The 12,456-nt window shown below is 33.1% G+C and overlaps 1 protein-coding gene across 1 annotated transcript; it reads left to right on the top strand.

The window, feature by feature from the left end:
- On the top strand, window positions 1–711 carry LOC130945490 (uncharacterized). The gene is made up of 2 exons (XM_057874201.1): window positions 1–230; window positions 378–711. The coding sequence occupies exons 1-2, from the start codon at window positions 1–3 to the stop codon at window positions 709–711; spliced, it is 564 nt and encodes a 187-aa protein (XP_057730184.1).
- The last annotated feature ends 11,745 nt before the right edge of the window (window positions 712–12,456 follow it).

Genomic DNA, 12,456 nt, shown 5'->3' on the forward strand with positions numbered 1-12,456 from the left:
ATGCGGAAGGTGATGCCGGGTTTGGTAGGAGAGACTCAGAGCGCTTTCGTAAAGAACAAGAAAATACATGATGGGGCGCTGATTGCCTGCGAAACGGTGGACTGGCTGAAATCACGGAAAAAGAGCTCCGCAATAATAAAGCTAGATTTCCAAAAGGCGTATGATAGAGTCAAGTGGGGCTTTCTGGATATTGTATTGCAGAAGATGGGCTTCGGTCAGAGATGGCGAGGGTGAATTAAGGAGTGTGTCTGCTCTGCATCTATGTCAGTCCTTGTTAATGGGTCATCTACGAAGTCTTTCAAAATGGAAAGGGGCTTGCGACAAGGAGACCCGCTGTCCCCATTTCTGTTTATTTTAGTTGTGGATGTTCTCCATAGGATGATTGGCGAGGCAGTAAGAAATGGCCGTATATCTCCGCTACTACTTGGTAGGGATCACATTGAGTTATCTCACTTGCAGTTTGCAGATGATACAATTCTTTTCCGCCCTCCTGAGGAGGAGACCATCAGGAATTCTCAGCGACTGCTCCGATGCTTTGAACTGATGTCTGGGTTGAACATTAATTTTGAAAAGTCCCACTTTATTCCGGTCAATTGTGATCGGATGTGGGTATGTAGGATGTGTCTATTGTTGGGGTGTAAGGAGGCATCATTACCAGTCAGATATCTGGGCATTTCACTGGGAGCAAATTCGAGGCTGGTGAAGACATGAAAACCGGTGATTGACAAGGTCGAAGAAAAGCTCAGTTTGTGAAAAGCAAAGACTACTCTCAACAAAGCAGGCAAGTTGGTCCTCATTAAGTCGGTTCTTAATAGCTTGCCTATTTACTACCTCAGCTTATATAAGATGCCGAAGACAGTGGTGAAAAAGTTGATTTTCCTACAACGACGATTCTTGTGGCGTACAGAAGATGGGAGGTACTGGTTACCGCTTGTGAAGTGGGAAGTAGTCATGGCTCCAAAGAAGGCAGGTGGTTTAGGAGTTGGTGATGCGGTGATTCGAAATACAGCATTGCTATTCAAGTGGTGGTGGAGGTTTTCAAAAGAAGATTGTCCTTTATGGAAGCAAGTTGTTTGCTCTTGCAACAACATGAATCCTGCTGTGATGCTGCGAGGCCAGCCAGTTCCCATAAGAGGGGGTCCTTGGCGGGATATCTGCCAACTACAAATTAGTGAGTCGTAGCTGAGAGAAAAGATGATCAGCGAGTTGTCTATGGAGCTCAGGAATGGCAGAACAATCCGGTTCTGGGAGGATAGCTGGCTGCCGACTGGGGTGTTGAAAGATATATTTTTTAGGCTCTTCTTGGTTTCAAACCTTCACGGATCCGTTATAGGGGATTGTGGGTTTTGGGATGGGTTAGAGTGGATTTGGAGCTTTCAGTGGAGGAGAGAGTTGTTCCAATGGGAGTTGGATTTAGTAAACCAGCTTCATGAAATGTTACAGTCAGTCAAGCCCACAACTGAAAAAGAGGATGGCGTGGTATGGAAATTTGATAAAACAGGAGTTTACTCAACTACTTCCTTTGTGCAGATTTTGCAGGCGGAAGTCCTACCGAAAAAAATTACGAGCTATAGTTTCACTAGTGCTGTTTGGAAAGAATTTGTCCCTCCGAGGGTTGAGCTTTTTATTTAGTTTGTCTTGGTCGGAAGGGTGAATACTAAAGATCGACTATGTAGATTACGGGTTATTGATCAGCATGACAATAGGTGTGTGCTATGCGGTAAGGCTGAGGAAACTACTTTTCATTTGTTCCTCGATTGCGAGATCACATGGCAGGTGTGGTGTGCTTGGCTGCTGGCCTTTGGACGAAGGTGGAGCTTCCAGGTACACTAAAAGATCACTTTGAAAACTGGACGAATTTATCTGTAAGGAAGGTTGGCAGAAAGAGGTGGTTCATTAGGTTCTTTGCGGTTATTTGGACAATCTGGCTAGAAAGGAATGGTAGGCTCTTCCGAGATAATACTTCAAGCGTGGAGGACATTATAAACAGGTCGATTACGTACTCTGAAGAATGGAGTGGTAGTGACCCCTTTTGTTGTTGATGGCCATGATGAAAATGACTAGAAATTGGTTTATTGGATATTATTATTTTTTTAGCTCTTTTAATTGCTCCACTCTGTGTTGAGCTCCCTTTGATTTAAAAAAAAAAATATTTAGATCCACCTGGCTCGTTAAAACGAAACGAACCATGATTAACAGAATTTCGAAAAATCATTCTAAAAGAAATCGGTTCTTACATGAAAAGCGTCTTTGGACCATGTATAATGTACTACTGGACCTAGGTAAAAACACTAACCTTCGTCACATTTATATGCCGGAATATAATTAGACCGACAAAAGCCAAACTGATATGTGATGTCTAAGTAAAATGTCTCAAATTTGTCATATAAATCCATTTCTTTGGTTGGTTATAATTTGAACCTTCACAATAATATGCAATTATCATGTTACCCTTACGTAGACCCTGTTAATGTGAAATAGTTATGTTAGATATATATTTTTTTTTCTATGCTATAAATTCCTGCATTTGAATGCATGCCCAAAATTATGTCATTTTTGCACGTCAAGTAAGTAAAATACATTGGCAATGTATATCATTAAAATGGGTGTCAGATTTTGGCATCATCACGAAGAAGTTACAAAAGAAAGATAATTTGCACGACCATGACCACACGATGAGAATTAAGACGTGAAAACAATTACACAGCAAAAGTATGAAAGCCAAGATAAATGCATGGCAGATCAAGTTGCTTCCAATAGCGTTCTACATCATATCTGAAAGCAACTTTTGAAGAGTAGATAGATAAGAAGAGTCTCGCTCATTATAATAACTTTTTTTTCAGAATTTATTATTGCTGTAAAATAGTTTTATATATCTACATCTAATTATGTAATATTTCATTAATAAAAATAATTATTTTTTACATTAATTACATAAATTATTATTTAAAAAAATGAATATAATTAAATAATTATATAAAATACTTTATACTATTAGTACATTAAAAATAAATTCTTCTTTTATTCTTAATATTTAAATTTGAGATTGACTATTTCTAATTGATTAAGATAGTACTTTTTACATTGAAGTAAAAACTCATGTGCAGTTGATTTCATGTGAAGTTGATATTTGAGAGCCATTAGATAATTTGACTGATTTGACTAAATTTTTATCTAACAACTATTGGATGTCAACTTTACGTAAAGTCGACTCCCTGAGTTTTTACCCTACATTGATAGTGCATGTTATTGTAGTAGTATTCACTACAAAAAAAAAAAAAAAGAAAAAAAAAAGATATACATATGATCATTGCAATTGAAGAATGAAAATGTATTTATATATACTTTGGATATACATAAAGCTTTTATGAAATATCTAAATCCACCGATGAGACAAAGGAATCTGGATACATTTTTTATTTTAATTTTGAAGCAAACCTTGATTAGGCTGTTACTGCTAGGTTTGTCATGGATGATTCCAACATTAAATGATCATGCATGTTACTGTTGTGACTTGAGAGTTTTTCTTCACAAGACAAGAAGAGTCATTGTTTCAAAGAATCCACAGTAGGACAAAATTAACTTATACATTGGCACTATTATATTGCCCTTTGGCCCCATTTACATACATAACAAGACATAAACATAAAATTGAAGGTCAGACAAATAATCACCCACAAAACATGTTATTGATTATTTGTGACACTAACTATATATTAAAGAGTTAAATTAATCTTCAACTAATTTTAAATCAAATACTTTAATTTTCAACTAATTTTTATTGCTTTGGATTTTTTTAAAAATTACTCTTGCTAAATAGATTAGTCCTTATTATATCATTTTTGATAAAATTTTCAATATGCATAATAGATAAATAAATTTTCAATAATTTTTAGAGTACTACCAAAAATGCACCCGAATAATTTTGTCGCTAACAAAATTATACCCGAATTTTGTTATCGATAAAAATACCCTAAAATAATTTAAAAATTCAACAAAAATGCCCATATTTTTTTTGTAAGTGACAAATAATTTTTGTATTTGACAAACTATTTATGCATTTGATCTAAAATTTTATAGGAATATTTAGATAACTACCTAAAAAATACACAAAAAATTGGATAAAAAATTAATCTCAGTATTTTTTTATTTTTAAGTATGATTGGTTGTTGACAAAAAAAAAATCACAAAAAAATATATACTTAGCGAAAAATCACCAAATTTTAAGGATAAAAATATTTCATTTTTCTAATCATACTTGCAAAAAATTGTATTAAAATTCAAATTTTAAAGTATTTTTTAAGAATACATATTTAATATTGGGTATTTTTGTTGCATTTTAAAATTATTTGAGGGCATTTTTATCGATAACAAAATTTGAGTGCATTTTTTGTCTATGACAAAATTATTTAAGTATATTTTTTGTGGTTTACCCTAAATTTTATTATAAGATAATAAATCCTAAAAAATAATTATGATAAGACAAATTAATTCTCCTTTAAGTATCAAATAGAATCTATTTGATAGGTAATTTTAAAGGACTTCTACAGTGATAAAATTTTGTTTAGGATCAAGTGTATGATGTGAAACTTTTTAAAAAAACTAATTTGGTCATAAAAATAAAGGGAAGTGGATGATTGATCTAGTAAATATTATTGTTACAGATATGGTTGTTGCTTTAAAATCGATTTTAGAACTACATCAATAGTGAGATCTAAAAGGTAAATATGTAAAAAATTACGTTTTTAAATTGAGAGCACTATACTCAAGTGAGCACGAAGATCTTGAAAAATTCCATCTAATACTAAGATAAAGAAAACAAAATCCATTTTTATTAAAATACGTAATTATTTAAGTTTTTAACCATAATCATATGTCTTTAGTCCCATATGACTTAGACTTGATTTAGGAAATTTTTGACTTTTTATTACAAGTAGTTTATTAAATTTGATTTTTAAAAGATATTGTTAAAAAAATTACAATATCTATATTTGATAAATTAAACTAAAAATAAATTTTAATAAAAAAAATAATAATTATATTTGATAAAATAAATTTTAAATTTTAAAATAATAATAATAAATATAAATAAAAAATATAGAATTTGGTGATAATAATTAATTAAATATAATTATAAATATATATTAATATATAAGAGTTGTATTAAACACTTTAATTTTGATAATAAGTACAAATTGATAATTTTTAAAAAATAATCTTTTAAATAATTTTAAAAACATCTTAACTTTTTAAAATTACAAACATAAATATATATTTTTATTTATTAAATATAAAATGAAATACTTATATTTTTTAAAAATATAAAAAAAATTTATAAAATTTTACCAAATCAATGTTAATTATAAGAGTTTTTATATATTTATTTATTCAACTACACATCTCTTCTTCGTCTCATTGGAGAAGACTTCAGAGCTTCTTCCTAATAGTTTACCTTTTAAGTATTTTTTTTTTTATTTTCAGAGATAAATTCTCTCAATTTTTTAATTATTTTATTTATAAAATATAATTTCTTATTTTATATTCTTTAAGTAGAAAAAAATATATAAGAAATATTAAATAATTAAAAATTATTACTTTATTAAATAATTAGAAAAAAAATTGAGGGAATGCACACCCCCTCTATCCCACTTATTAGTTTAAACCCCTTCTTCAGTCATTATGATAAATTAATAATTGTTATTAACAGTAAATGTAGAGCATATAGCAGGCTAGTACCTATTATTCATGTGAAACATTATTGTACAAAGACAAATAGCAAAATATTTGTCTTGATCGTGTAGCTGCAATAGCCACTCATTCTAATTTCTACAAAATAAAAAATGAATAAATAAATAAAATGATAACTACATAATCTAGCACCGCACATTCAATTTGGCTTCACTTATATATATATATATATATATATATATATATATTATTGTGGTCCAAATCCCTATCTACCAAATCAAAGTTATTATTCCAGCAGCATGAATATATAACTCGACAACTAAGCCGTTGTTGTCTTTTGTGTCAATCTCATCCGAATTTTTATCTGCTTATTAATAAATAATGCATTAAAAATATTAGTTACTCTCAATAATTATTCGTGTTGAAATTTTTAATCCACTTGACTGATACGGATGATTCCATAACATTCTACACTTTGTTGGGTTTTATTTCTTGCGCCATCTATCACATATATATAATAACCAATACTAAGACTAAATTACCAGAAAGCACATGGCATGGTTAATTAATTAATTAAAAGGAAGCTCATAATAGGTGTTTTACTTAAAAATCGAAGTGGTTTAATATTTAAATTTTAAGAACAAAACCTACTCTTTTTTTTGAATATTTAATTTATTTTCGATAGTACATCAAAAAAAATTTTAATTAATTAAAATAATAAAAAAATAAAAAGACAAACTTAAAAATAAAATGACTAAAATTAAAATGAATAACATTAAATTTAAATAAAACAATAAATTATCTTTGATAGAATCGAAAGACTTTTGAAATAAAAAAATAAAATACTAAATCTTAAAAGAAATTAAAAAAATAAATTTGCTGAAAAGATAAATTTGCAAAAAAATAAAAATTACAAAAAATTTAAATTAAAATTAAAAAATATGAAAAAAAATTTATAAAATAAAACTCTTAGCAGATTCAGAAGTTCGATGAAAATATAAATGTACGAGGGTGTTTTCTTATATGAGATTTCAATCCTTTTTCTTTTTATTTTTTAACTATTTATAAAATTTTTCAACCAATCAAAATCAAACAGATATATCCCACATGAATGTTATCTATAATTATCTCGATTACTTCATGTTTTTATGAGTCTTTTTTTTGTTTTTCACGGTATCCCTTAACTCAACAGGTCAATGACTAATTCATTACAGTACTGAGTTCTATTTTAAAGGTTTGTCGCTGATCAATGGGTTGCTGCATGCACAAGGCGGGATTTAAACTCCCGACACTTACTTAAGCAGACTAGTGAACTAACTACTAAATCAACCCAACTTAGTTTCTCCAATAATTAAGTCTTTATCAATCAAAATTCACTCTCTTGTGGATATACCATCTCGACCCATTAAATAAATTTCTACTTCAAAACTCAAAAACTTATTTATTTTCGACTAACAATAGAAAAATAATTAATGGTGGCTATTGTGTCTCTAAAAACTGTTAATAGACATATTGACATATGCAGCTAGCTTGATGAGACTACTCCACATGATTCAAGGAACAACAAAAAAGCGATGCAAATTAAAAGCAAAGAGGATATATAAACACAAAGTGATGATCCTTGAAAACAGAAGCATTAAAGCAAAATCCATATGAGAATACAGAATCACTATACAGCCTCTTCGACTTCTAGCAACATTCATGACAAGGGAACAAGCAAGAGAAAAGTTAACGTATATACAGTAGTAGTAGTAGTAATGACAAAATAATTCATCATCTATATATGTTTGTATTTAAAGGGTAAAACAATAATTTAACCTTTTATGTTTAAATTAAGTCTTAATTTTACTTACATTTAAAACGTCATATTTTTTTTTATATCAAACCTCTTGTTTCGTCATTTTTTTTAATTAATGTTCATGTAAAAAATTGAAGTTTTTTTTTTTCTAAAAATATATATTTTCTTTTGTTATCATCTTCCAAATAACGATAACAATCGTATATATGATGACCATAATAATAATTGTAGCAATTTGAAAATTAGATTGATGAAAAACAATAAAAGAAAGAAGAAGAGAATAATAAAAAAATTATTTAAAAAAATCATTTTAATCAAAGAATAAAAATAAGATAAATAAAATATTTGAAACAAAATATGACTTTTAAATATTAGGATAAAATTTAGTTCAAATATTAAAGATTCAAATAACACTTTAGCTTTATTTAAAACTTGTTATTTTATAGTTATAAAATAAATTTTAAGAATTTAGTTAATATATATCCATCATAGATTGTTATTAAAAGAAGTCTAGACTAAAAATTTTAAATTTTATATTTTTTCAAAAAGAATTTCGATTAATAACCCTAAGATATATATATATTTTTTGTAAGAGAATAAATTAAAATTAATATTGATCAATTAGTATCATTTATATTTATATAGCATATCTGTATATTAATTATAGAATTGTATATTTTTATTATTCTGATTCTTCTAGAACCTATATATACCCCTTATACATTGTATTTTGACACAATTGAATAATACACAAAACACATTCTTCAGATCTCTCTCTTGTTTCTAACATGATATCAAGAGTTTAGTTTATTTTTTTCATGAAAATTGGTTTCTAGCTCTTGTGTTTTATCTCCTCCGGCAGTATTTTGTCTTTATTTTTAGACCATTTCCTGACGCTTTGGTTTGTCGCCGCCTTCATTTCGTCGTGAAGTTTTCAACAACTCCAGATTCGCCGCTGGAATCCGCCGCAACGCGCCGCCAGAAGCCCCTTGTCTGGTTGAAGTTTTCCTCCTTTCAGACGTCTCCAGCGCTGTCAGATCAACGACCCAGATCCACGACTCTGTGTCACGCAAGAAGCTCCACATATCTGATGCTCAGAGCACTAAATCAACGGCTCCCGTCTCACCACGTGTCACGCTAAGGATTCATGGCTCGACCCGCGTCTCAGACGACCCGACCCGCGCGCCACATCCTCGCCGCGTCAGCGCTGACACGTCTTCGTGCTTCTCTCGCCACGTCTCATCTCCCTGCTGACGTGGCATCTGACGTGGCACACAGTGGGATCTTCCCTAAGATTTTTTGGTGAACTCTTTTCGATTCTGCCCTCCATTTTCTCACTTTCGACGCCGAATTTGCAGTTTTTTCTCCTCTCTTTGATCTTTGTATCTGCTATTACGGAAAAATAAGATGTTTATGCTGCCACAGATAGAAAGGATGAATTCTATCGCAACTGTAATCGTTCTGGGTACCTCTTCTCAGATTGTCTTTCTGTTGAATATCATAAATGTCAACAGAAAGGTCACATTAGCTACAATTGTCCACAAGTGTTCTGTCATTACTGCAAGCTCTCAAAATATTTTATTACAGCCTGTCCTACTTGCCCACCACGCCTTGCTCACTTCGAGCATCATTCTTATCCCAACTTCTCCAAGAATGTGCCTGCTTCTACTGCTACTGAATCTACCACCTCTGCTCCTCTCAACCCATCTTCTATCTCTCTCTCTAATATTGTTGTTCCGAGGGTTATCTGAAACTGTAGGTCGATCTCGGTCGAGATCTTCTGTGTTGGTCGGAGCCGACGTATCCGGCAGGTGTTATAGCGGCCGGAGCTGGTGTGTCCGACTTGTAAGACTTGGTAATGGTGCTAATCCTTCGTCCCCGGAGGGTGGGGGGTACTTGCAAGGGACTCCGATGCTTAAGTTAGCATGGGTATTAAGCAGGTATTGAGTAGAATCAGATTATGAGTTATACCTGGTTGCTCCAGTGTATTTATAATGGTGAGATGTGGCCTCCTGCGGATAAGATAAGTTAGTTATCTTATCTTATCTTATCTTTAAGTGAGGTCATCTTTAAGGGAACCGCCTTTATCTTTATGGGCTTAGGCTGCCCTTGGTTTTGGGACGTGTTCCTCTATTTGGGCCCATTGTTTGGGCTTTCCTGTGACTTGGCCGAGCTCTTTAAAAGGAGGTTGGGTTGTCCTGACCTAAAGAGGTCGGTCGCTTTGTCTGTAGAACATCCCGGGTCGGACAGCTCGACCCAGGGTATGAACAATTGCGTCTCTTTTTCAGCATCTTCTCTCCCTTTCTAGTAATACTCCTGCTGTTTTTTCGACTCTTCCAAGTAATTCTAAATGGTATTTTGACTCGGGTTACTTTAATCACATGTCTCCATTGCATAATCTTTTCTCGTCTCTGTCTACCACTACAAATGCACCTCCTATCAATACTGCTAATGGTTCCCTTTTGCACGCAACACGCAAGGGTTCAATCTTTCAGTCAACTTTTGATCTCCCTGATACTTATTATATTTCCAAATTGAACTTTAATTTTATTTCTGTTGGTCAACTTGTTAATCTGGGTTTTAATGCCACTTTTTCCATTTCTAGTTGTCGTGTGCAGGATCATCGGACGGGCCAAATCATCGGGACTGGACATAAAGTCGAAAGGTTGTTTGAACTCGAGACTCTTCATATTTCTCCTGTGCCAAATATTTGTGCTGCTTCTTCTTCATCTGCCCTTCACTTATGATATCAACGTCTTGCTCATAGCTCCTTAGGAAAATTGCGTCCTCTTAAGGCTCAGGGTATTTTGGGTCAGGTTCCTAATGAGTCTTTTGATTGTATTTCTTATCAAACTGCTAAACAACCTGCTTTGTCTTTTCACAATAATTTCTCTCTTGCTTGCTCTCCTTTTGATCTTATCCACTCTGATGTTTGGGGCCTTGCTCCCATCGCTTCTATGGGAGGAGCTCGATACTTTATCGTTTTCATTGAAGATTATTCATGCTTTACTTGGATTTATTTGATGACTAATTGCCATGAGTTACCTCAGATTTATATTAACTTTGCCACTATGATTAAAATTCAGTTTTCCAAGGTCATTAAATTTTTTTGACGAGATAATGCTATAAAATATCGTGATTCCAAACTTTTTACTTTTCTTGCAGAATAGGGTACTTTGTCTGAGTTTTCTTATCCTGGTACGTCTCAACAAAATGGACGAGCTAAACGCAAACACCGTTACATTCTTGACTCTGTTCGTGCATTACTTCTTTCTTCTTCGTGTCCTGAGTGTACTTGGGGTGAAGTTGTTCTTACTGATGTTCATATTATTAATAGACTTCCTTCTTCTGTTCTTGGTAATGTTACTCCCTTTGAGCGTCTCTTTCATACCCCTCCAGATTACAGTTCTCTTCGAATTTTTGGTTGTGTCTGTTTTGTTCTTCTTCAGCCTCATGAACATAGTAAACTTAAACCTCGGGCTCGTATGTATTGTTTCCTTGGTTATGGCACTGAACACAAGGGTTATCGTTGTTGGAATTCTCTCTCTAAACATATTCGTATATCTCGTCGTCTTGTCTTCTGGGAGCATCACATGTTTTCTCGATTCTCCTCCTTTGAGTCAATTCTTTCTACCCAGTCATATTTTTTCACTAACTCCAATGTTGATCTTTTTTCTAGTGATGATTCTACAGGTTCTATCTCGAGTCACCCTCTACAGCCTCCTGTTCTTCCGCATTCTCCATCTCCCGATGATTCCAGACCAGATGACGATCCTGCTCCTACCGTCATGCCTCCTCCTTCCACTTGTTCTTCTAGAATAAGAAATCTACATCCTCATATTCTTTATTATCATTGTTTTTCTACTATTATTCATCAACATGAACCTAAGTCATTCAGAGAGGCCTCCACAAATCCAAATTGGCAATAAGCAATGCAGGAAGAAATACAGGCACTCGAAATAGTACACACTTGGGATTTGGTTGATCCTCCTTTTAATCAGGAAGTTGTGGGAAGTAGATGGGTATACAAAATCAAGACTCGCTCTGATGGTACTATTAACCGTTATAAGGCACGATTGGTTGCTCAAGGTTGTACGCAAGAGTATGGTATTGATTATGAAGAAACTTTTGCTCCTGTTGCTCTTCTCACATTTGTTCGAGCTCTTCTTGCCATTGCTGTAGTCAAAAAATAGTCTCTCAGTCAGATGAACGTGAAGAATGCATTTCTTAATGGGGATTTGAAAAAGATGGTCTATATGAAAACTCCTTCGGGTTATCCTTGTCCTTCTAGCAAAGTTTGTCTCCTTCGCAAGGCACTTTACGATTTTAAGCAAGCTCCTCGTGAATGGTTTGACAAGTTCAGCACCACTATATTCAATCTCGGTTTCACTTGCATCCCTCATGAGAATGCTCTCTTTATTCGTAAAAGTGAACGTGGAGTTGTTCTTCTGCTTTTGTATGTTGATGACATAATCATTACTGGAGATGATGTTGATGGTATCTCTGATCTTAAAGCCTCCTTTCACCGTATTTTTGAGATGAAAAAACTTGGTTTTCTCAATTATTTTCTTGGTCTCAAGGCCATATTCACAGATGATGGTATATATCTCTCTTAAGCTAAATATGCTTCGAATCTTTTTGATCAAGCTGGTATTACAGATAGTTGCACTGAATCTACTCCTCTTGAGCCTAATGTTTGTTTTACTCCTATGACACTGTTTTGGATAATCCTACTCTTTATCGATAGTTAGTTGGAGGACTAGTCTACTTAACTGTCACTAGACCAGACATTGCCTATCCGGTTCATGTTCTTAGCCAGTTCTTGTCAACTCTGCGTACTACTTACTATGCGGCAGTTCTTCGCATTCTTTGTTACATCAAAGGCACCCTATTTCACAGCCTTTATTTTTCTGCCCATTCATCTTTATCCTTCTAGGCGTACTCAGTTGCTGACTGGGCTGGTGATCCCA

Source organism: Arachis stenosperma, chromosome 8, assembly GCF_014773155.1.
Source record: "Arachis stenosperma cultivar V10309 chromosome 8, arast.V10309.gnm1.PFL2, whole genome shotgun sequence".
Lineage (NCBI taxonomy): Eukaryota > Viridiplantae > Streptophyta > Magnoliopsida > Fabales > Fabaceae > Arachis > Arachis stenosperma.

Bases quoted from the DNA above. Each gene is read 5' to 3' on its own strand.
- LOC130945490 (XM_057874201.1), top strand. From the start codon at position 1: ATGCGGAAGGTGATGCCGGGTTTGGTAGGAGAGACTCAGAGCGCTTTC. The intron at 231-377 runs GTGAATTAAGGA...TGTTCTCCATAG, and splicing joins TTCGGTCAGAGATGGCGAGG to GATGATTGGCGAGGCAGTAA.